We start from the raw sequence: 27,163 nt of genomic DNA on the forward strand, positions 1-27,163 counted from the left end.
TCTCACTTTTGAGGGAAAAGAAAACAAACGAATAAAAGAAAAGCAACGAGGTACAACTGCTCCTCTCTGCTTCATCGTGGAGGACTGTGCTTGCAGTGAGACAGTGACAGACTAAAGTGCTTAATGCAGTGCAGTCATAGCTAAAACACCCTTTCAGTATTTTACTATGAAAGTTTGGCTCCTGCCCGAACATTTCTCAAATGTGCAAGCGGCGAGAGAAGACTCAAAAACACTTTGACAAAAAGCCAACAACAACAAACGAAAACATTGCAATACGGGAGTCGCCTTGTTGTTTTTTTCTGATGACACACGCAAACCGAATGCTTTCTGACAAAGCCAGGGAGCAATGCAGATGTATGATGCAGAAAAGCTGCAAAATATCTGCATTAGCGTAGCTACTGTACTACTGGATGCTGCATGTTGACATAATAGTATCTAGCGAATCGTGTTACAAACAAATAAACATAAATACATGTTGGAGAACATATTTCACGTGTTCACAGGTCAATACATTTTTGGTGTTCATAAATAGGAAGTTTTTCAAAGTCATCCCATATTCATAAGGATTTAAAAAAAATGTAATGGGTGAATAAATATCTGCTTTCTAATCAGCAGTAATGTTCTTTTTAATTATTATTATAAAACATCAACATTTTGGAAAATGCAATCATTCATTTGCCGGCAGAGAGTTGTAAAAAAAGACTACACTAGATTTTTCTGTAGGTTAGATTGAACTTATTAGCATATTATAGTGTACAATACTAATTATTTAGCTTTAAATATGCTAAGTTAAGCTTCTGGCTCTGTCCTTATATAAAGCGTAAAAAAAAGTCCACACCAGAGAGGGAATAAGCAGAACTCATAGTTTTGAATTGCTCTTGCAAACCTAACTTTGAGCAAACACTTTAACGTACTGTAATGTGTATTGACTTTGCACGCAAAGTATTTAAAGCATCAGCTGTCCTTGTTAGCATACACATAGACGTATACCTGCTAGTGATCAGAATACTGAAAATAACTACGGCGACGTAAGGTCTGATGTGAATCGTTTCCATGACGGCCCAGTTTCCTAAATTAATCTTGATCAAACATCACAGTTAAAGTGTCAGAAGTTACTTTGATACACAAAAAAAATGCACACAACAGGTACTAAGTGCACAAACACTACTTACAGTTTTTCTTTTCTTCTTTCTTTCTCATTTTCTTTATCTTAAAGAGTAACGAGTTTGTAAGCTCATGGTGTCTATGGCGTGATTGGTGGTCGTGTTTGAATGAACTGATCCATTACTGAGATTTCTGGGCCTTTACAAAGCTTTCATGTAATTTTTTTCACTGTTGAGTGACACCTCCTTGCTGCTCCTGATTATACCCTTTCTCTGACTTTTGAAGCTTTTGCATTAGAGAATTTCTAATGCGCTCTATTAAATTATATCAAATTGTAATACAGCAAATCAGTAATTGCTTTGTGAAGGTATAAGATTAAAAATAAGTTTACTTTATCGTTATGTTAGTCACACAAAATTACTCCTCCGCATGTGACCCATCCATGTTGGCACCTGTTAAACACACACATGCACAGGGTCACACACTCATGGAGATGGATGCCACACCACTGGAGTGGTGGGCAGCCAATCACAGCGTCCGGGGAGCATAGGGGTACGGTCGTGGCAAGGAGGTGGCACCACTGCCACCCCTCCAGCTGTCAGTCCACCAATCTTTTTTTGAGCGGTAAAAGTGGGAATCGAACTGACCTTCTGGTTATTGGACGACCCACTTGATGTTATTTCAAAAGCCCACAGTCTCTTCCTTTTTATTTCCAACTCATAAGCTAAAACAAACAGAGTGAGCAAGGTTTTAGCCTTTCCTCCCCTGAATAACACACCACTTTCAGGTAAAAAGATCCCCAGAAAGAAATGGATCTAATTTGAGCCCAAACTGGTCTGTTTGATCTGAGATAGAAAGATTTATGTGCTGTTTGAAAGAGCACCACCTCAGTTTTGACTCTCAGGTTTTGGTTGGGTTTGTTTTGATCTGTTGCTGCGTCCTAACTGCAACACACAAAAGTTTCCTCGGATTGTCTAATGCCCCTTTCAATTCTCCCCACATGAGGATTTATAAAGGTGAAAAGTGTGCACCAGTGCTGTTTCCAAGAGGGCTGTTTCACAGAGGGTAGGACTGTGGAAGCTTTCAAATGGAGAAGATGGCAATGAACTTATAGTGTATGAATATCAAGCATCAACATATTGTTTCTCTAATGTCAAACAAAATGTTTTTTAGAGGGAAAAAAAAAGAAAAAAGAAACCAAAGTAAATGTGGAACAAAGAAAATCTTACAATTTCATATTCGTTGAAAAAACCGATGTACCTCACTGAAAAGTATTCGGAAAGAGTCTAAGGAAATGCTGAAGGATTTTACGGTCCATAAGAAAATAATGTAACTACAAGGGTCATGTGGCGTTTCACGTAAATGAATGCCATCTTGTAAAGGCTGACATTTTCCTTTCAAATCCAACTCAAATTTTTCTATGAATTGCTCTGGCTGATAGGAGCCTTGGCAGTGTAAAAAGGTCATCGTGCAAAAGAATACGAAAAAGAAAAAATTTATACGTTTCAGCCCCCTCAGAGCAGATGAATACATTTTAGAAATCACTCTCGATGTCAGTTTACAGTCAATTTCACTTGCGTTAAGAAAAATGGCCAAGCAGTTAAAATGGCTGTCTATGCTGCTGTCACATGATGGAGAGAGCCAGCATAGGGGAAAGGACAGCCAAATGCAAAAGAAGTTGGAGAAGCGATTGCTGTTGTGAGTGAAAAACTGACAGCTCAATGCCGGAAGAATAGAGTGCTCACACCTCAGTTGGGCCAAAACTGACAGCATCAGACGTAATGATGTTCACTCAAAGAGCCTGGAGACACCTTGGAGCCATGAGGCCAAACCAGTATACCTCCTGTCCACTTCTGACTGCTTCAATATGCTTCCACACTCCTTCAGCTCCTTCTTTACATTTTGTCAGCCGCAACAGTGAGGGTTTGTTTTGTTTTCAGTTCGTGAGCCAGCATGTATGTGTCATCACACCAAAATAAGATACAAGAGACCCGTGCTGCAGTGAGAACCACCACGATGGTGGTTTCGAGTGCGTAGGAAGATGTTTACAGAGTTAAGTCTATGTGAACAGTTTTCTGGTAAAATAAAACCTTACAGGTGGGATAACTGAAAGCAAATTGAAGGCTTGGCATTAATTTGGAAGTTAACACATAATCAAACGGGAATGAAAACGGAGTCCTGGGGGTCAGAGCACTGACGAGTGCAGTGTTCTTCCAAAAGCATTCACCCCGTTCGGAAATGTTCCCAATTAGTTGCCGTAGAACCCGGAATCAGAAACAATTTGAGGAATTTGTGTCATCTTAACAAGACAAATAGCTGTCATACTTGAGCCATGTGTAAATATCTTCGTGGCACTTTAGAAGCCAAGTGTCTGAATAGTTTTCAAGCCTCCCATTAGAACACTAGACATTAAAGGGCTGCATCCCATTCATAGGTGAAGAACTTTAAACTCGGAATTTCAAAGCTGTAAGGTCAAGGAACCAAAAGGTATTCATGTCCCATGATGCTTAAACTTGTTTTCATTCATCAACCGACTCCATACAAAGTCAAGTGAAAGCTTCTATCAAATGTTCATCCTGTAATCTTTGTGCTTCTCAGCTCATTATTCTTTTGGGGAGCTTTACAAAGGGTGGGACGAGTATTCAAATTGTTGATTTCATATATAAATGAATATTAACATTAAGCACAAACTACTTGCACATCAAAATGAAGGTGATGGTGAAAATGTAGGCGTTCAACCAAAATACTATATGATGTCACACCAAAAAAAAAAGGTTTGAATGATTCTATGACTTGCAGATGAATTCTCGTTAGCAGGTTTGGCTTCAGGATCCTGGTGTTGTTCACACTGTCAGGGCTTAGAGAAAAAAAATTATAGTTTACGTCATCTGCCAAAATAGCTGCTGAGGAAAAAAAGGACACATTGCCAGGAAACAATTGATTGTTAAACTATACCTTGCAAACAACAGAATGACATTGTAGATGATCAACTATTATTTTTCTCAAATGTTCAATTCTGTATTTCCCCTGCCCAGCATGTTTAACTTCCAATGTGTCCATTTGTTAATAAATCACTGGGGGATCCTTTGTTATACCACCCCAGTAATTAAGCAGCTTCACATAAATATGCCAAATTACACTCTTGGCACATTAATTCATAATCTAAAATTATTGCTTTTCTTTTTTGTTCCAGGCTCTGTTATGACAATCATGGGACCTCTCCAACCAAAGAGTGTTTTTAGGGGGAGACAAGGATGTCGGGCAGTGAGTTGGAGAAGTGAGAGGACTCTGACGTGGATGCAACACAAGAGGTGGTGCATTGAAAAGCGGGAAAAGACAGAAATAGAGGGTGTTTTAGGGCGTGCAAAGAAAGGTGAGGCTGAAAAAAAAAGTCAGCAACAGAATAGGTGTGACACAATGTGAAGACTGAAACATATGACTGAAACTTGTGCAGAGAGTGATGAGAAGACAGAGTCTGGAAGACTGGGAGATAAAGCTGTTAAAACAAAGCCAGGAGGATAAAACACTTAATGCGTATCAACGTCCACAAAGGTGAGATTATGTTATGCAAGCAAGTTCTTTAAAAAGGCCAGTTGGAGAGAGGTTGGTCTACTGAACACAGTAAAAATGCTTAGGAGGGAAAATCTGCTGTGAAATAGGAATTTTAGCTCTCAGAAAATTACACTGGAAGCTCCAAAATAGTAATTAGGTCATTACTTTGGACTTCTGTTTAATTCCATCCATTTTCTATACCCGCTTAATCCAACTGTAGGGTCACGGCGAGGCTGCAACTAAGGTGTACACAACTCCACCTTTGATAACCTTAAAGCAAAGGGATATAGATGGGCTACACTGTAGATGAATGTGCGGCTAAGCAGTGTTGTTGTGGTTTACCTTTCAACAAGAAGGTTCTCAGGCTGGACGCAGCTGTCAGGAGTTTGCATGTATTCCCTGTGCATATGTGTGTTTGCTTTGGATCCTCTAGTTCCCTCTCACAGTTTAAAAACAGCTAGCAAAGTAATGCAAAATTGTTCTTTCAAAGGGCAAAGAAAAGAGAAGAAAACAAAATGTCAAGGCTTAGTGGTTGTACCCAATAGGACACAGTGTCTTTTTGGGACCATTCCTATACTTAGATTTCTTAGTGTGCAGATAGGACAGAATGTTTTGTTTCTGCCAGGCAGAATGATGCAGAATAACAGTATGTAGGAGGTGACTTGCAAGGTGCATTGTTGTGTTCGTAAATGGAAATGTAGTAGCAACAGCTACTCTTTGACTCATCAGTCACTATCCTGCAGTATGCATACAAAAAGCATCTAAGCTAAAGATAGACCTTAAGGAAACCCGGTGAACAACTATAACTAGCCAGTTGCTAAAGGTTGGTAACTTCATAATCAACAACACTTACACTCTTATATCCCGCAGACATCCCTTCAACAAGAAGTAATAAGCCAAGGGGTGCATCAAAGATCTGGTGTGACATTTGAAGAGACCTTAACCTGCATGTCCACACCTGACCTCTTCTCTATAACGGCATTGCTCTCTCCACCCTTTGTATGAGCTCCAATAATTCCCTTCTGAAAGCCCTAATACAAGCTGAGAAGATACACACACACACACACACACACACACACACACACACACAAACAATCTGTCACATTCATAATGCCAAAGGTTTGCTGCTGCTTTTCTACTGTCTGATGTACTTTATACACACGTAATGATGGGTAAGCACTTGAAGTGTAACATGTTGTGGAGTTAATCTGCTATAAAGGAATTAATGAGATCAGTATGCATGTGCAAAGTAGATAATCCAGAAAAGCTTGCCACTTCTTAACAGTGCAAACAGCGCTGGCCTCTGGACAATGGAATGCTCTTTCCCAAATAGAAGGCCATCATACTCTATCATCTGTGTTGAGGCATTAACTTTCAACTGACCTCCATAAAAGAAGAGCGACTTGCAGACGTAATTGAGATAGGAGTCAAAGACAGTATGTCTTTAAAAAAAAAAAAAAAAAAAGAAGAAGAAAAGTTGAACTGTGTAAAATTGTACTGTGCGTGACTGTGCTGACAAGTTCAATGTTTCACCTCTTAAGGAAGTGGCTCAGCAGTAGTGAGAGCAAAATGCCACAGAAGAGCCCTTTTATGACATGTTCCTGTCGAGCTTATGTATTAGCAGGCAGCCTGACAACAGGAGAATACAGTGAGTTTCCGCTGCGTCACCAACGCTCATGAATGACATGTTTCCACTTTCTTGTATTCTTGGCAAAAAACTTACCAGTCGCCTATGTAATGGGATGATGAGTTGGTCATTACAATATGTGTTTTTTTGAGTATGTGGTGTCAATGTGACACTCCGAGGCCTTAGCTGGCAAATTAATATGACAGTGGATGATCAAACAAATTTTAAAAACAAGACAAATGCATTACTATAAATAAGCCACTGGTTTCTTACTAACACACTCGCAGCTAATTTGTACTGCTGAGTTTTTGTGTAGAACTTACCATAACTGAGATGTGCAGCAGATGCATGTGTTCATGCAGCACGTGAGCAGGCTCCCGGGCCGTGGGCTGTGTTGTCTGCGCAAGAAGCTCAGACTCGGTCATGGACACGTGAAAGTACAGCGTTCCATTTTCCAGCCACTGTTGCTTCCAGTGCACCTGAGAAATGTCTTCTCCCGTGCCCGACATCTCTGAGGAAAACAAGGGAGAAAACGTGTGAAAAGAGCCGATGAGATGAGAGTGAGAAACTGACATGTGTCAATGAGAGCAAATGTCTACAAATCATAATCCTCTCACCATTCAAAATATTAGGTAGTGATTTTAGCTGCATTATGTGAGGTTTTGCATTCATATTTGACTTAAAGCAATACTATGTAACATTTCTACCTTAAAATAACAGCTTGAAAAAAATTGTGCGGCTAGAATGAGTTTTAATATTACGAATGGCCTGTCTCCTATGCCCTTTGGGGGTCTGAGTTGGAATAACTGCACTATGTAACTTTGCTGGACTGGCCAGGGAGCTGAGCGGAAGTACTTCGACTTGCTTTCTGGCACACCTACCGCAAAAACAAATAGACCCCTCTCACGCTCCCAGGTCTAAGGCTAAGCTAGCGCAACATTGTCAGTACGGTCATCATGGCCTCTTCAAGGAAAACTACCCTCCTCCGTCCTAGTTCCTTACGCACTAATTGTTTCCTCCACCACTGGCACCCTCTATATTTTCATTACCCCCTACCCGAACCAGGGTTTGCATCCCATTCCTGCTTTTCTTACCTCTTATATTTCTTCCCCTACCCGAACCAGGGTTTGCATCTCCACCCCGCTGTGACTGGTGTGCAGTTGGTGAGAGGCTGAGGTATCTGACTTATCGCACTTACTCTAGCACTAGTTTTGCTCTTAGCTGTTTGGTATTGGAAGGAAATGCACTTATGATTTCTTGTGACCTGAAGTTCTTTTGCCTACCGATGTTGAACGCACTTATTGTAAGTCGCTTTGGTTAAAAGCGTCTGCAAAATGACCGTAATGTAATGTAATGTAATGGCAGAGGCACCGAAGAAACAGAAGAAGACGTTGACTGATGAAGCAAGGAAGAGAAAGAGAGAGGCCGACAGTGTCGTAACCGAACATTACCTCCAAGCCTGTAGGGGGACCTCCATAATGGGCTTTTTGAGAAGTTACATAGTATTGCTTTAACTGTAAACACCAAAAGCATAAAACAACAAGAAACCTTGAATTCTCCTTAGCTCCTAAGGTTGACATGATTTCAGCAATTTTCTGCAGCTGATTCAGTAACATTATTGTCATTATAATGACAATTTGGTAACCTGGATTAGTAAAAGGTAATTGACAAAGATGACAACATTTGTCTAGCCATTACCATCAATACAGCAAATCAATTACGGGGGGAAAAAAACAGGTATAGGACTGATAAGGCTTATTCCTGGAAATCTCATCTACATTGAAATAAAAAAGAGAACTATGATTCTATTTGGCTGGATCACTGTAAATGGATTAGTCAAGAGCAGTTTTGCAAATACTGTCTGAACATTCAATGTTCTCTTCCTCTCTGCATAAGCCATCCTACATTCAACCAACATAAAACCATCAGCTCTGGGCCAGCGAGAATGTCTAACATCAAAGGAAAGCTGGGAACATTTAAAAGCAAGGAGAAGGGAAAAACTGTGAAAACTGAAAAGAAAAAGAAAACAAAAAAAAAACCACTCAATTGCAATTCATGGGGCAACAGAAAAAGGAGATGAAAAAGACTAGGGGGGGGGGGGACAACCAGTTTATTTTGCGATGGATCGTGGCACACAAACCTAATGCCATCCAGTGGGAGTGGTTGTACAGTGGAGGAGTAAGAAGCCTCAGGGAGTCTCAGATAGCAAACCTTGATACTGTATTTGTCATGTGGCGGGGGGGGGGCAAGGGCAGAGACATCCGTTGACATCTCCTATCGGTGGCAGGTAGCAAATGACAAATGGCTTTTGGTGCAGCTGGTTATTAACCTGCTGACTCTGGGTCAGAGGACATGGGCAGCAGGGGAGGGTTACATGAGCTGTGTTCAATAGTACCACAGGCCCTAAGGTGCAGTGACAGTGTGTGCGCATAACAGACTCTGCCACAGAAAATGACAGAAGTTATTAACATTAACTAGCATACTGCAGTTAGTACAGGGCTACTATTAGTATATATATATAGTTTAAAGTATGTCTTAATAATTATTATGACTTTTATGGACCCAAAAAACTTCATGAATTTACAATCTATACAAATCAAACATGATAAATCCTCATGTTTGTCATTTTATTTGAAATACTGGATTTTTGCAAATTCAGTTCTTGTGTTTGATGGTCTTTCTTCAGTTTAAAAGATGGGGAAGAAATGAAAAAAAGAAGAAAAAACATCAAATGCTCCCGCTCGGCACTGCAGTTTCTTGATTACAGTCACTTTCTCCCCCCCCCCTCTGGGTCTATCGTCAAGGAGCAGCCCAGTTTCACTCTGGAGCTCCTATAGCAATATTTCTCCACGGTACAAATACACTCTGGTTTCACACTAAAGGCAAACCCAAATTACTAATTTTCTTACCAGTCTTTAGACTAAACAATCCACAAGTGCCAGTGAATTGCAAGTCTGAACTGAGACAGCTGGGGCTCCAACTTTGGTCTTTTATATGACAGCCTATGAATTGACACCACCAGCCATCCCCTATCCTATACTTTTAAGTATTTTTATTTTAATGGTCATAAGTGGATGTTGGTATGTAACCGTTTTTTGCAAACTTTTGTGAGACCGCTACATTTCTAGGTGTTGACCAGCATAGACATTTCACAGGGCTCTCAAGTTTTAAAGTTTGCTTGGAGTGAGATTCGGGGGGGGCAGGGGCCGGGGCGTGTGCACGTGGGGGGGTTTCTTTCGGGTTTTTTTTGGGGGGGTGGTCCCTTGCAGTATCCAATCGCCATAAACTAGCTACTTAAAGAACATAGAAATTGTTTTATTTATACCAAAATCACAAATCTTCACTTTTACACTAAATTCTGCTATATTCTAAAATAAATTGTTTTAGGTATGCAAAGTCTTAACAAACAAAAAAAAAGAAAAATTAAATTAAGAAAAACAAACATAATCCCAAATGGGCCCCTTGAGCAGTGGTGGTTATTCTGTCCCTCTCTGTGTGTGTTTTTTTTTATGAGTGCTGTAAGTGTTTGTGGCAGATTTTGATGCTTGATGACTGATATTGGGGGCTCCCATTTAAAGCACTGTGGCTCAAAGTCAGCCATTTTCACAGTCATGATGGATGACAGAGTTCCATTCAGAGCCAACGTGTTCCTGGTCTTGGTTTTATTGAGCCCCACCATGGAAAAAACCCTCTCTGCATCAGCATTTCAGTGTGGCAGAACTAATACCAGTTTGGCAATTGTAGATAGCCTTGGGAATCTGCTCATACCAGTCACCTTTGAAAAAAATTAACCACGGAAGCCTAATTACACTCCTACATATTTTTCATTTTTCATTAAGTTGCTCATGTCAAAGGGTGTGTGCTGAATATTTAGGCCTATTACTCCAACGAACACTTTAATCGGCAGGTATTGGTCTTTTACAAGGAGTGGGGAAACTATAGTAACTAACAAAAGATTAAAATAAATGAAGATATGACCTGCTGATGATCCTGACGGTTCTCTTCCACCTCCAGCTCGTCTACAACTTCTGCACGCATTCAGAGCATAATAGGTTATGTCCGCTGTGCATTCATGGTACGCGTGCTTGCAGCTGAAAGCTATTTCAGACCTCACCCGGCAACAAGAAATTCTGTTTTCTGATTGGCTGAGAAATTCTATTTTGTGATTTGCCGATGGGTTGCTAAATGAAGACAGCTGTACCAGAGCTATAGTTCTGAGCTGTACTAGCGCACAGTAACCTGCCATCGACTCGTTTATAGTATAGGCCATTAGAATTTCTGTGCGACGAAGTTGATCATTTCTCAGCGTGAGAAATGGCATGTGTGGCGTGTGAGCGTGTGAACTTGTTGAAATGCGTGTGTTTCATGCTCATTGCATAAGACTTGAGAGCCCTGATTTCACATCCTACATGAAATATCTGAGACTGCATTGCAAAGTGCATTTTTTTTTAGCAACACTGTCCTGAAGTAGACAATGCTCCACTCAGTTTAGGAGCATGTGACAACTAATTTACCTTTCGGGTGTCTGAGTTTCTTATCACTCAGTATAGGTATATTTACATCAATGTTTACAAAAATTGTACAGCCTAAAGAATGAATAAAAACTTTAGCTGTTCTGTCCAAGGTTAAAAGTTAGAAGTAGTTCATAATTTACTAGAAAGAGAGGAAAGAGATGTCTATGCAGCCAGTGTCATTTTATTTGTATTTTATTTTGAAGGCGTATGCATTATGGGTAGCAGAAGCAGTAGTTAGTTGGAAAGACGCTTACGGAGACAATACCTGCAAACTTCGCCTCCTGTGTCATAAATCTTTATTTACACCTTTGAAAGCAATGGCTGTAAGTTTGATCCATGTTCTGTTTAACATTGTATGTTTTATTAGAGCTAATTTAGAGATTGTTTGTGAATGTGTTTGTACCAGGAATAAGCCTTATCCCAAGAGCTAGTTTGCTTCTTTCGGATAGCAATGAGGCTAACGGTCTAATTAGCATATGAAAGGATCGCTAAAATGACTGTTTATTGCTAGCCACAGCTGAGGTTAATATTTTTGGCATGCTTTCTTTCACCAGCAGTTTATTTGTTGCATTTGTTTTACGCAACAAGGAACTGATACATATTTTGTTTTCTGTTTATTTTGTAGTTTCACTCTACCCTCATTAAGCATCAATTGTAAGGATTGTAAGCTGTCAAGAAGACTGTAATAAAGGAGCAAGACGCTCGCTTCATAAAAATTGAGTTTGGCTTGCTGTTAATCTGCGTTAACATACACAGTGTATCCAACACGTAGTGATAACAGTACATTAGCATTGCATGTTTTTCTACGTATAGTGCACAATGAATATATATATATAAAGTCTCAGACCGTATACTGTAATACGCCATATATGAATATACCAAAAGGTCTCTTTCTCCTTTCTGAAAATACAAAATAAAAAAAGCCTATTTACACTGAAATAATGTTTTTATTTTTTATTTCTTTATCATCATTTTAGAGTTACTCTTAAAACCAAAGAAGAGAGGACCATGTTGCCCAATTAGTTAAACGAAAAAAAAATTAATGAACAGAATCAACGAGTACTGTGTGTGAAAGAAAAAAAATATACTTTCAAAATTTCTTGAGTACTTTTTTCAAGATTTAAGATAAAATGCAAATATGTTCTTATGTATTGTGGACAATTGGTTTTATTAAGGTATTTCAATACATTACATATGGTAAACATGTAATATTTAACAAATACATGCAATTAAGTCATTAACTGAAAAAAATTAAAACACAATGCTGGAAAATACACATCTGCTAAATTACTGTAATCACTTTTTGAAAAATATAGCATTTTCCTGTACTTTGTATTTCGAGAAAATAACCATAATTTTATTCATTTTAAAGTAAAGTCACTGTAGAGTAACAACATCTGGCTGGCAACCCTGCTGCCAGTAATCTATTGTAAATCTGACAGGAAATTGGAGTGGGAAATTTGTGAATGCCACAACGATGGCTATCAAAGGCTGAAAACATGTTGCTTCACCCTTCACCTTGACTGGAGATAAATCTGTGTCTGCTGGACTTAAAGTGATGTGCCTCCTGCCATCTGCTACTCCAGTAGGGAGAGCTTATCATGCTACCATCAAAATTACCGTGGAATTAAGTTATATGCTTTAAGCGTTTCAGTTTGCTATGAATACCCCTCCTTAGGCACAATGATGACAGTTTGATCCAAATTTAGAGTCTTTCCTCGCGAACAAAAAAGTCAATCTTGCAGTAATTAAAGCAATTAAATGCAAGATGGACAGGCAGTAATAGTTTCTAAAGTTGTTGTGTTCCTTTAAACCATTGTTATGCAGATGATTAAGCTCAGTAAGCATGCTATTTTAAGACAAAAGAACGGTGTGTCAGTGTGCGTGCGCGTGTGTACTTTGGTGAGTGTGTCCTTGTCTTTGTGCTATGAGGCTTGTCATTGGGCAGCAAGCCAGACATTAGTGGGATATAGGTGTATGGCCTCAAGGTCTACTTGTAATTCATTAGGAGGAGCATTATTAACGTGTATACGTGCATGACTGCGTGGGCGTTCAGTCACAGTGTGACTGAAGCTGGTAAGCTCCCAGCAAGGATGTCAGCTATGATTTCAGAATTAGTCCAAGGACAAAATATAGAAATGCCATAATGAACATTAAGTAGTGAAATAAACTGTCCAAGTACATTATAGAGATAATATGATACATCTAAAGGCTTGGTTCCTTAAAACCACTCATTAAAAGTACATATAGATAGTCTCTTGAGATTTTAAATGGCTTCTGGAGGTGTCTTTTGACTGCTTCTAAAGAAAGACAACAAATTTGCATGTATAGCTGTGCATGTGCAGGTCTCAGACAGAGTTTTTATGAGAGTGGCGTAACATCGCACAACTGTAGGGAAGCCAAAGGGTGTGTGATCTGTGTTTCTAGGAATATGGATACAAGGAAGGCTTTGGATGGATGCAAAGTTCACAATGGCATCTAGCGGGATGCAATGTGGGTGTGAGTCATTAATCAGATGTTCTTTAACAGTTAAATAGGAATATAAATTGATTTAAATTGATGGACTCTTAGGGTCTAAAATCTAGAGACATAACTTAAAGGGACACTGTGTAATTTCTTCCCCCATCTAGTGGTGCAATTTTATTTTGCAAAGTCTAATGAATTTGCTCTCTAGCGCCTCGGGTTTTCAAATGTGTGTTGAAACTTGTTGAACTACGGCAGGCGGTATGTGTCAAGATTCTCTTTTTTGCTTTTTTGTCGACGAGGATCCCTTCTCCTGTGGCGTGGCATAACTATGGTCTTCCATTGCGAACAAAAGTGCAGGCCGTTCAGGCTGGTTTATACCAGAGAATGTCTAATGGAGTAGACTGGCTCTGTTTATACCTGCGTACAAATGTGACGTCAAAATGACGTCATTTCCGCTTGGAGGCCTGGCGTTGGGGAAAACGCGATTTGAAGTGCTTTATGTCCCTCTCAGCACTTCGTCGTTTTTCATAGACCAGAAGGACATGGCAGCCTCCATAGAGCTTGCCCGCTCTTTGTAGAAACAGACAAGTGATTCTTCGCTCAGGAGGATGAGTGAGATTGTTGACAGAGATAATTTTACACCAATGAGGACTAATTTATGTATGAATATGTTGATTTGAGCTAATAAATTACTTAATATATTACACAGTGTCCCTTTAAGCGTGCAGTCTTTCTCATTGCCCCGAGTCGCTGAGTATTCAAAAATCTTTGATTGCACTTTGATTGTGTGGTCCATGACACAAACAATAAAAGTACCAGTGGACCTTTTCTGCGTGAAATGACTCAATCAACATATTCAAGTCTCCTTTAAGGAATAAATTATGAATTAAATTTAGACACTAAGGCAGGACATGTGTTAGACCACAGGTACCGTGTGAGTAGTTGTTACTTGATGAATGGGCACAGTGGACCTCACTCATCAGCCATTGTTCAGAAGAAATTTCTTGTTAAAACCAATCAAAGTAATCTTGATGTTGATTATGATGTTCTATACTTTCGTGTCTAGGATTTGTTGTTAGGTAAGAAGAGAATTCACTCATAGCGAGCATAACACTTTCAATGATGATTTTCATTATTTTGCTAAATCACGATGGTGTCATGTCTGTGGGTTTTTGCCACGTTTTTAGTTTCTGTTTAAGTTCTTAGTTTTACCATGTTTTAGTTTTTCATGTCTTAGTTTTGTTAAGTTTTAGGTTCAAGTCTTGTTTTTAGTTTTTGCCATGATACGCCACCTCAGTCTTTCTACTACCCTGCCATCAGCTTCACTTCCCTCACATGTGTTTTTCCCATCAGCTGCACTCACTCACCAATCACCCTTCTCAGTATTTAGTTTCAGTTCCAGGTTTCCCCATGCCTTTGGTGAGATCCTTGCACCTTCATGCCACGTCTTCATGCCAAACCTAGATAACTATTTTCATGCCAAGTCAAGTCTTTTGTTTTTTTTAGTCACAGTCATGTTTTGTTTTCACAATCTCTTTTTTGTCATCCGGCTCAGCCGCGCTTTGTGTTAACTTTGTTTTTTGAAATAATAAATCAGTTTACTTTTACTTCTAAAGTCTGCATCCGTGTCCTTCCACGCCTCGCACCCACCCATTCTGACAGATGGATGATCTTTTGAAATACACAAACACTTCACAAACACATAAGTCTACAGCTGATGTGCGAGGCTATAATCCAGGAACCATGCCATCCAATAAAAAGCAACCGATTTATTATCTTTATTAGCCCAGTAGTAGTAGGCCTATTTCTGCACCATGAGCCCACTTGCTCTTGGAAAATTTACAGCAGTTTCAAGGTGTTGCAGATCTTGCCTTGCGAATGGCAATTCTCATCTTCAAGGACCATGTACTGTGTGTATATATATATATATATATATATTTTTCTCTCCGAGATGTACCTGCATCATATATCAAGAACTGTAGAAATATAAATCTAATAAATCGTGATGAGCCAGCACTGTGGAGCTATACCAGACAATCCAAGCCTGTACCACCACATGCAGAGATGCTTTACACCTTGGGTTTTTAGCTAAGGGGACATTTCAGAGGGGGCAAGGAGACAGTATGGGCATTTCATAGGGATCCAGTAGTTATGTTTTCCTGTGAATCTTAGATGGAAGTTATATATCAACTATGCAATAGATATAATTTCTAATCATATTCCAACACTGCCAAGATTTGGGTTCCATTATATTACTGGCCTTCCCAACAACATCTACATTATAGTGCCATTAAAGAATCCATTAATGGACTGTTCCCATATATCAGCTGCAAGCAATACTAGCAAAAGCCCTCCATCAAATCCATTGTGACTCCTAAAAGCTCCTTCTGAAGGCAGTCTCAAAACTTGTCATAAGGTACACATCTCTCCTACATTTCAAAGAACAATTTTGTGGGTATGCATCTCAAATAAGGAGTTGCTACAGATCATCTGTAAGTATCTTGCGAAGATACGCCCCAGCCCCCTTGTTAATGACACCACTAACCAACCCTCAGGCACACCAGGAGGTGTCCTCTAACCAGAAGTATGCACACACTTGCTCCACCATAAAGCACACCACTGACATGTTAAAAGCCCACTGAATATGCTTGGACACAGTGGGCGGTAAGCTGCTGCACAAACCAAAGAAAGTGTGTATTAAAAGCACACAGGCTTAAAAATCTTTCAAAAAGTAGATGGCCTATAAAATTTACATTCTTAGGCCAATTCTCTCTCTCTCTTTTGTATATTCTTCTTTTATTATCTTTGACATATTTTCATCAACTTCAGTTGGTGGCTAATCATGGTACAATTAACAGAAAAAGAAACACATTACTCAGAAAAAAATTGAGGGGGATTTTGGGCACATGCTCAGACAATAACATGACAAGACTGATCCCTGGTTGGGTTTACACAAGAAAAATTGTTGGTGGGGTTAGAAAAATATCAAGGTTATGTCAAAAATACATTCTTTTTACAATGCGACCATCACTCTAATGGACACCCTTGTTGGTTGCCATGATCACATGCAAACACAACCCATGATGAAATACTGTCACGTTCTGGTTGGCTTCTGAAAATTATATCACTTCGTTAGGGCTGAAAATCAAAACTTCTTGGGTAGATTTATAAAACAATCATGGCTAAGGTTAAAAAAATATTTTTACAATGAGACCTTATATTCCATTCATCCATTTTCTATACCTGCTTATTCCAACTCAGGGTCACGAGGGGGGTGGAGCCTATCCCAGCTGTCATTGGGCGAGAGCCAGGGTACACCCTGGACAGGTCGCCAGTCCATCACAGGGCCACACAGACAAACAACCACTCACACTCACTCCTAGGGACTATTTAGAATCACCAATTAACCGAACATACATCTTTTGGGGTGGTTGGAGGAAACCGGAGTCCCCTGAGAGAACCCACGCATACACGGGGAGAACATGCAAATTCCGACCTTATAATCATTGATGTCATTTTTAACTCTTAGCCTGCTGTTGTTCTCATGACCACTTGAGGTCACATATTCTTTGAGGATTTGAAACAAAAGAGCCCTATCTGCCTGTTCTAAAAATCCTTCGTGGACAAACCCAACTGAGGATGTTAAATGATAATTTCAATATAGTGTAGTATTTATTTTTCTACTCTTATATGTTGTGGGTTCAGTTATACTACATCAATATAACTGAATTCACAAAAAAAAATTGTGGGGGCCTCACAAAATAACTGCCCTTTGGCCTCTGCTCTGGTTTTTACATGGTAGATTTAACACATGTTCTGCACCTTTTCACATAAATGTTCTGTAAAATTGTAAAATTGAAAAACCAGCTAACCCTCTGATTCTGGGAAATGAGATGGCCTAGGAGATGGAAACGCTGACATGGAGCTTGGGTCTGTGTCCAAATGCTCAGCTGATGACACATCTGAGAGCGCTGTCTTTCCAATAATGGCCCCAATGTGCTTAGATAACTCTGAGCAAGCCTGTTCGCATTGGAGTAGTAAGCCTCCATCTCAACGTTTTTGGTTCTTTTTGGGGGGTTTTAGGCTACAGATTTGAGATGAAGTAATTTCTTATTACTTGCAGTGGTTGTTTTCCCTTCTCCCTATTCACTCAATGAGTTACAGGAATTCCCAAGAATCTACTACAGAGCAGTATGAACACTTACTGCAGCAGCACCTTTTTTTAATTTTTTTTTCCTGCAGTCTTGCCTTTTCCCAACTTAATTAGTCTGTTTGTGATTCCACTGTGTACAAACTCACACTTGATTTGCTTGGCATTTCCATATGCTAATCAGAAAAAACAGCCATATGCTTTGAAGTCACAGTTTAGTTCATCATTCAGTGGGGTTACATGGCACTGAAAGGATCGGATAATTGGTTAAATTACAATAAGATTGAGTTATTAAGTGCATGTAGACACCTTGATCTGACAAGAAATTGGATCGGACTGGATTACTCGCAATCGGATTAAGACCCCGAGATAACTGGGTTGAAAGTCAAATTAAACGTGCATGTAGATGGGTGAAGCCCGTGGTGAATTAGACTTTGCGTTCTGCGCATGCTCGAGATTTTTTCCCGGGGTCGGGAACAGGAAGTCGGAAGAGACAATATTACTGTTGTAAAGAAATCAGAAAAAACAAACGACGCGATGGAAAATGCGCCGTTATGCTTCGCGTTTGTGCAATAAGCGGCTCATCACGAACGAAATGTAGAGGGACATAGCTTCATCTTGCTCTTCGTTCGCCATTTTCTCGAATGCCTGAGTTTGGTGTTGAAGGGGTCAACCGGAAGTGGCTCTATTAGCAATAGTTGAAAAGGGTACAGCGCCACCTATCGTATCGGAGTATGACATGCATTGTGCCTCTGATTCGATTCATTCACCGCCATATATCCAAGGATAATTACCCTTGCTCAAATAAGGAGCAACTCAGTCTTATTGTAATGTAGCCAATAATCCGTTCCTTTCAGTGCCCTGTAACCCCACTGATTGTAATACGAGCGGTGCAAATAATGTGGTCTTAGATTATGACATCAGTAGGATGTAAACCTTTAAGACAAGAGACACATTTAAAAAAAGACAGTTCAGATGACATTGGTAAATGAGACCAGATGTCCCCTGGTTCTCAGTTGGATCCACATTTCACCCATCAATTCTTTCGGAAAAAAATGAATAAATAAAAAGAAGAAAAAAAGACAGTCATGCCAAACTTGTGGCTTTAAAACTGTAGCCATCAGACCAGGGGTTGACATAACTGTAGCTACATCCATCCTACACTGTTTATATGTAGTCTATATTGCAGTGGCAAAAAACATTAGAACATTGGTTTACTCTCTGAGTTTTCAGAAAGCTAACTTAAAATGCTGGGTCAATACTATTGCAAGCTTTGCCTCAATCCTTGATAAATTATTCTTAGCATCCTATTCTTAGCATCCCAGTACTTAATATATTGGTAAAACATAATAAACTCTCAAGTATCAATAGATCTCTACACATTACTGTGCATCTCTCTGTCCCTATTTTCATCTGCTTCTCCTCAAGGACTTCAATTTTTTCTTCATCACTTGCAAGACTTGGCAAGATGTGCCGCTTTCAATCCCAGTTTTAACGAAGCTTTCATATTCTTGAAGGTTTTGGCTTGAACAAGAACAATTTCCACTTAGTGCAATTTCTTAGACAAGGATTTGCAATGAGGTTATATTTTCAAAAACTAAAGAGTAAGCGTGCAAAGGCTAGGCAGCAGAGAATGCTCTAACTCATAGTGCTCGACCTTTACTTACTACTAAATTGCAAAAAGAAGCTCCACTCTTTAAAAGTCAGTTCCACTCAGAAACTGAATATGCATTTGTTCTTTCTTTGTTCTTTTTTAATCTTTGAGTTTGTGGGGGAATATTTGTTCTTTATGCTAACCACCAGAATAACTGGTAATAACTTCCTTCAGAGTCAAATTCAGGAGCCACTCCACCTATTGTGAACAGTGAAAAAAAAAAAAAAGTCATTTAACACTGTGGTAGTTTAGACACATTTGATTCATGGCTTGAACTCATTTAATTGAATCTATCAGAGATTTTAACAAGTTCAAAAAGTATTGCCTCAATGCAAAAGCCTTTTAAACCTGGATTAGTATAGTGGTAAGATTGCCACCTTTCGTGTAGGTCACCTGGGTTCAAATCTCCTGCATGAAAGGTACTACCTCCAGTAGGGGTCCTTAGGCAAGCCCCCCTTACCCTACCTGTAAGTTGCTTTGGATAAAAGCATCTACCAAATGCATAAACATCCTTGCGCCACTTATTTCATATTGGGACACAGTAGTGTTTTTTTTTTTGGATACACCGTCTATTGTTCGAAATTGGTCCTTTAATATTTAGTTTAAGCATAATTTAAAACCAAACAATCTATCAGATACAGTATTGCCCTTTTTATCAGATTTATCCTCATCACATCATGACAGCTACATACAGTAAAATCCAGCTGTGCATTGCTAATGATCTGTAACCTGCGGCAGGTTCCAAATTGGAATATTTTATCTACAGTAAGGTATGACAGACATGCTCATATGTGTATGCTCCACAGTACCCTACTGTCTACACAAAAACACATGTTCACAAAAAGGTTGGCTTTCATCAGTATAAAGGTGATCATAGCGTAGCGTAGAGTGGGTGATTGTGCAAGCCTGACAGCTCTTTGACAGTTTGTCAGCTCTGCAACAAGTCGGTGTCATCAACATTTACAGTGATGAAAGCTGGCACCCGAAAGACACTTTTCTGCCTGTCATTACACACGTGGCGTAACGTGCCAGGCTTCTGCTGACTCCAGCCTCATTGCTCAGGCTGCCTATAGTATGGCTGACAATAGATGAAAATTCAATAATTCATATGGGGGAATAAGGATGGATTCATTGGTTCCAAATGTCAAGTCAAAATGAAGGCAAGGACAGATAAAGAGAGGGGAGAGTATGTGTAAGAGACAGACAAGGAGGGAGGTAGGGAGAGATAGACAGCGGGGGAAGGACTCTGACACTCGTCAGAAACATTCAAGAATATTAACATACCTCCTAGACATTTAAAATATGCCTCAAAGCATCTGTGTCTGCTGTGACAATAGCAACTTGTCACACCTCAACTTCACACCACTGCTGACTGTTAACAGAAAAATGTTCAGCAGCAGCAAAACTGACAGGTTGAAAATAATGCCTCCGTGATAAGCAAGTTACAAGTTCTCGATGTTACATCGGCCCAAAATGTTAATCACACTGGCACATTTCAAAGGAACTTGAGCTGCAGATGAGATCCTTTGAGCCATTTGCAGATGAGCTGAAAATGACTCAAAGGGTCCCCCTTCCAATTTAACACCCGTGTAATTAAATGCCACCGTAAGGTCTCATTACAAACACTAATTAAATAGTTGGCATTCACAAAAAGATCAATAAATATGAGCAAGACTAAAAAGCGCAAAGACTTTTCTTTTTCTTTGGCCAAGAAAGGTCAGAGCTTTGTTTATACACACCTGACACACGGGGACGCGACCCAAATGTGGGTTTTTGTTGAAGTGATCTGTTACGCTTCTCTATCACAGATGTCTCCTCATGTTGTTTTCTCGCCAAATTGTAAGTTCATCTGGAAGAAGTGAGAGCCCCACATGTTTGGGCAATTTCTGTGAAATGCTTTGACATTCGTAAGGAGGGAAATTGAGTTGCATTTCGCCTGCAGTCACACAGGGAATGTTGACTGGTTTCTTTTGGGGATCCAGTGGCATAATAGTAGCAATCTAGCCCTCCGAACGGCTGCCCACTCTTTGTTTGGATGGCTACATTAACACTGCACCTAAATCCCAGAAAGACACAGGACAACATAGCCTATGAGGCAAAAAGCAAATAGAGGATGAGAGACAAGTGGTGTGGTATTTTCTAATATCAAGTTTTAATTATACTAATGATCGAAGGATAGCCACAGTGCTGCGATTTCTATTGATCATCCACTTCATGGACAAAAGAAAAACCACGGGCAAAAATAAGCAAATAAGCAAGCAAGCAAACAACAAGCAAATATGAATATCTTTCCGACTTATTTCCCTGGTTGACCCGTTTCTCACCTCACTTCCCCTCGTGCTTCCAACTGCAGACATCAATTTATACACCTGATATTTAATAAGATGAAATGCACGAACAGCAGTCCGCCACTAATGATCTCATTAGCCATTTAAATTTCTGTTCTTTTTCTTTTAAAAAAAAGAGAAAAAAAGAGGTTTAATAGCATTTTCAGCAGCATATAAAGGCACACTGTTAGGATCACAGTGTTAGTGTTAACGCCTGATACACCAAGCCAAAAGCTGTCCATCTGGAGCGTTGGTGAAAATCAGTTTTTCTTGATTTTTTTTTTTTTTCTTTTTTCTTTTAAGCTTGAAGCTTGAAGCTCTGTCTGACCCTGTCAACACTTTTTGCAGCCAATGCAGCAGGTTGAATGGGTGCTTGGTTAGTCAGTAAGAGAGACCATTATGATTGTGCTGCTCAGCTTCTACCCTATCAGTGTGCTTTCTCCTTGCTTTTTACCTCAGCCCCGTCCTATCCTCTTCTATAATCAACAGGCCAAGCGTTGCCAATGCAACGCAGTTTTGCACACTGCAGAGTCCCAGATGCATGCAGAACAGAGGTCCCACAAGCCACCGCTTAATGTGCCTGCACTCAAAGTCAAAGACCAATCACTGCTCAGAGTAGAGCAGTGCTGCAAGTAAAGACAGAGTGACTAAAATACATTTTGAATACGCTGCAAGCATGAGGGAAAAGGACACTAAACAGGAAACTGGTGAAGGGGAGTATGCTGCAAAAATTTAAGTAATTATCCTTATTATACATTTGCAGTTCACAACATTCACAAAATAATGATTACTATGGTAGTAGAAGTAGTAGTAGTACTTGCACTATTTGCATTATGCACATTTTAATGAGGCAAGTATTATGACAAACACTTTTATTATGCAGTGTGCCAACATGTATCTTTTTTATGCTTTTTTCCTGTTTCCTGAACAAACTGGGCCCGCACTTTCTTGTTGAAAACTAAACCGACTACCTCCCATGTCTTTGCTGAAGAGTTATTTCGTCTTGTGCAGGGTTAGACTGCGCATCCTGTCTGTTGGACATTGTGATGACAGGCTTCTTTTGTTGCACTCAATTCTTGATGTCATACTGGTTTAGAAGAGAACACAGAGACCAATGCTGTCATAGATCCGCTGTTTAAATTCATCTGAAGTTGTGTACATATGTACAGCGACTAACGTAGTTCTGTCTAAATGTTGATGGCTGGCACCCTACGTATGTGGGATTCTAAATTCCAGACATATCCCAGTAAACAAATGTGGAAATGGAGTAATGTTACAGGATTTGATACAAGATTTTTATTCTTTTTTTCGCCTGGGTTCTTAGCAGGTTCCTCTGACAGTCTCAAGCAAACGAGAAGCCCTGCCAGTGCCGCTCACGCTTTCAGCTGATGTCCAAAAATCACTTCAAGTTCCCACTGTGCCCCGTCACAGCAGCACCTGTTGGACATTGCACTGCCCGCCTCCTACAGAAAACCAATCATTATTTGAGACACCGCAACTGTGACTCAGCATGAAAAGGAAGGTGACGGTATTAGGGAGCCGTAAGAAAGTAGATCTAACTTCTCCCCTTTTATCTTTTATTCTTTTTCCAAATACACATCGCAGAGCTCAGGTTAAAGTCACAGATGTAAAGCCTTTTCATTTTGATGAAAAGAAAAACCTTGTGCATCTTTAAGTGCTGTTAAAAAGAAAATCTACGCTGTATAATGCCACTACACTCAGTGAAAGGGTGATCTAACGTATACACTTCCAAAGCAATACCATCAATAATATTACCAAACTATATGCACCTTTCTTCCAAACCAGTGTGGTGGTTGTCTCCCAGAGATTAAGATTGCCCAGCCAATGGTTCTGTTTCTCAATCCAAGATTTTCTAGAAAACAAACCACCAATTTATCAGTACCAGTGTAGGTACCAGTGTGTGTGTGACAGTGGGGACTGTCATCAATCCAGTAACTCGTTACACTCAGTGAGTGAGAGTGGCCGGGGTCTGTTTTCTGTTTTATGCTGATAAAATTAAGTTATCTGCTGATATACGTCAACTGCTGGTAGAAACTATTAAATTACATGAGCGGGATGAGCATTTGAAGGAAGCCTGCAAGTCTGTGAGGTTATTTTGTGTGCGTGTGAGCATTTGTGCACGCACTTTTGCACACGTATTTTATGTATGTGTGCGTCTGTGCTTCAGTCGTTGCTCAAGGCAACCTCAGTTTGACACCGCCTGGGCTGATAAACGCATTTTCAAAAGTGACTTGTTTATTGTGTAATTAATGCAATTTTTTTTTTTTTTGGTTTGTTTGTTTGTTCATTTCTAACTTGACATTTCTATCCATAACCCACTAAAACAACTACTCACAGTCTAACATTAGCATCTATAAACATTTTGTCCCTTGTGCTCTTGGGGATTAGTGAGGCAGAGAGCCAAAGTAAAGCAGGTGCCCTCCTACTCTTAATGTATTTAAAGTGACACATTAACAGGATAAACAGTACCCTTATTTGCTGAGTGCATAGGCTTCTTCTAAAACACTACAATCCCATTAGCATGGCCTATTCTGATTTTCACATCTGTCTTATTCACTCTCACCATCCATTGATGAGATGTTGTATGGCAGTGCCAGTGTGGGAGGTTCAGGTTTGATTTTACACATATTGACACATATTAATCCTCTACTTTGGCCTCTTCGGTCAAATGAGAGGTGAACTCACAGCACTCATGGCAACTCTGTGCTAAGGAGCTGAAAGCAAAATAAAATAAAATGGATCCGGCACAAGGCTTCTGCAACGCTTTTCAAATCAAATTTGTGAGATATGCGAGGTGCTTGCACGACTGTTGCATCTTCTCCATTTATCAATTTCATCTGATGGGCGGAATGCTGATCGAAAGAAAACCTGATGCCAGACTGTTTAGTTTTTTTTTGTTTTTTTTAGAAAAGTTAAGATTTTGAAAAGGGCATAGATGTTGTGATATCAAGAAATGTCATGAGTTTAATAACCGATTAGGTGAGCGATGTTGAAGATTTGACTGAAGATGGCAGGCTGCTTCATGATGATGATGATGTTTGGTCATAGAGATCTAAACTGTGGGGGTTATTTTCTACGGATAGCTTTAAAAGCAAAACAGGTGAGTGCGGAAGCACTGTTTCTTATTTAAGAATCTATCTTGCAATGAATGGACATCAGCTGGCAAAAGTCTATTAGAATAAAATTTGAACCGTAAGTTAATAATTTAGTGGTACTTTTCCACACATTTAGAACTTTAAAAAGTATCCTTCTTTTCCACTGCATCAATTCGTACTGCATGCAGAGTTCAAGTCAAGTCAAGACATCAAGAGTCAGCTTCAGATCTGATTGTGTGACACTTAAAATATTCACAGCCCTACTTAATTGCTGAATGATTTCTTTGAGCGCCCTGCTTGGGTGCCCGTTCTAAATGTCGGCACATTGGTCTTCTACAACAGTGGACTTGTGCCATGGACCATGATTTAGTACGAAAATACACTTGTCCACATGCTCTTATATGGACATAGAGTTGGGAATATCCCTTATACACGGTTTGTTGTTGTACAGGAGAAGAAAAGCAGAGCTTTGTCAAGGATTTTGTGAATAAAGGGTTCTGACCTTCTATCTGTGGTCAGCTCCTATTTACTCCATATAAACACTGAAGGTATACAGATCACACTTGTACATTATAATTAAAGTTTTAACAGTCTGTACAAGTTCATAATGTAATGTTATCAACATAACGTTATTACCATTCTCAAAAATGTCATAGTATGTGTACTCACTACTTTGAAAGGGGGGAAAAAAGCAATTAAACGATTGCCTTCTCAACTGGATTTGGTCTGGCTTGACATGATGATCCTGACATTTCAGCAGCTTCTTGAAGGATCATTCTTTTGTCTGGCACAGACCTACATGAAAGTGTTAGTCTGTCTCGGCCAAGATTCATATTATTACGCACCGCTTTCTGGGTTTGCAGACTTTACCAGCACAGCCTGTGACAAAGCGGAATTAGAATGCCAGATAAGAAAACATCATTGCACAATTGACCAAAGTCAGGCCTCCATCGTGAGTCAAAAGAAAAAGAGAGAATGGCTTGCCATTAGTCTCTCTTAATACTTAATATTTTTTTATACAAAAGGGAGATTTCTGTATAATATGACTGAAGAGAAAATCTATTGTAGAATTTTTAGAAAAGTCCATTTCGAATTTGAGATATGAATTCAAACCAGCGTAAAATCTATTTCCAATCATAAGATTTTTATTCAGATTGAGATTATTAAAAAAAGCACAGTTTCATATAAACACCTCACTGACAATAATCATCATCCTGCATTTTTGGAGGCTGACTTCTAGAAAATAAATCCCAAGACCACCGTATCATATGTATTTCCTCAAGTTCAAACAGTGGCAGCTGCTCGACAGCCTTTGCAAAAGTTTTTATTGAACTTAAAACTATTCTCTCCCGCATATAAAAATCTGACCATCACTTTCTCTGATGTATTGGGGCCATTTTCAACAGCATGTTTCCTAAATCATGATGAGTCGGCCTCTCTAGCAGCCTCCCATCCGTGTCTCCCTTGGCTGCTGGTTCTGGGGCACAACCTCTGCAGCCAGCCAGTAACCTTGCTGTCATTTGATTAATTACTTCTGAGGTGACTTTTTGAAATATGTGAAGATTCCAGGTCTGGCTCCTTCTCTGCTCCTATTGTTATGACTCCTTCAGTGTTGTGTTGCTTGCAGCTGTGCATTTCATACTCAGCTGTAAAATAGAACATTTAATCCTCTATCACTATGACATACTTGGGTCTATTGGATCTGTGCAACCGTTGTTCCTATCACTCTTTTCTATCCTTCATTCTTCCCATAGAAATGGTTTGTGGCCAAGTTTACGTCTGAATGGGTCTCTTTTCTAAGAAAATGGGCTTTTAGCTGACAGCATGCTACTCGACTCCAGCAGCGACTTCCCTTTTCTCGAGTCATTTCAACTTTTTAGTCTGAATGTGACAATAAAAAAAAAGCAAAGAAATTCATGCATCGTACCCTATCGACTTCAAATGCCACGTCACCACTGGATCGAGCAGCTCACAAAATGTGTCCAACACAAGCACTGACTGTGGGTATCTAGAACATTACAATAAACCCTCTCCATGTGCTTGAGAGACCGTTAGTTCTTGTCACCGGGGAAGGTGTTGAAGCGAGAATATTATTGTTATAGTTATTTAAAATTAGAACTTGCCCCAGCCAGTAAATGCTATATTTCAAAGAACTAGCTCTTTTTAAGCAGGTCCAGTGGCCTGACAGATGTTTAGAGGCTTCTAAAGTGTTATTTTGGGGTAACAGTGACTAAAAACATTAGTCACTAAAAACATCAGTACCTTGACTATCCTTAGCACCGGTACCTTTCGCCCATCTCTTTCTCTTAAAACACTCTTTCACTATGACTGTGGAATTTTAATATGGCCACATATTAACACATTTCGCTACAAATAAGCCACCATAAATTATGAGCCAACTGTATGCTGATTTTTAGGAGTTAATTAATTTCCTGCGGGCATGGTTGTGTCTCGCCTGATTAATGATGGTAACGCCATTGGCATGCTGACTTGGGTCCCCTGTCATCGGAGATAAATCAGTGGCGCAGCGAAATTCTTCAAGGCCCAGCTGTGTCCAGCATGTTCACTTTAACTGGCTTCCTGACCCAGAACACAATTAGGTGACCGTGGACGTACATGAGCATAAGTCAAGCAATTTTTTACTAATGGGACA

General features: G+C 39.7%; 1 protein-coding gene across 2 annotated transcripts in view; it reads right to left on the bottom strand.

Annotated features, from left to right (window-relative positions):
- astn2 (astrotactin 2) overlaps window positions 1–27,163 on the bottom strand; it is a 285,626-nt gene that overhangs the window by 226,679 nt on the left and 31,784 nt on the right. For both annotated transcript variants that reach the window (XM_075456540.1, XM_075456539.1), the window contains exon 2: window positions 6,607–6,794. In XM_075456540.1, coding sequence (XP_075312655.1) covers window positions 6,607–6,794 — 188 coding nt within the window. The remainder of the gene's footprint in view (window positions 1–6,606; window positions 6,795–27,163) is intronic.

Source organism: Odontesthes bonariensis, chromosome 22 (genome assembly GCF_027942865.1).
Source record: "Odontesthes bonariensis isolate fOdoBon6 chromosome 22, fOdoBon6.hap1, whole genome shotgun sequence".
NCBI lineage: Eukaryota > Metazoa > Chordata > Actinopteri > Atheriniformes > Atherinopsidae > Odontesthes > Odontesthes bonariensis.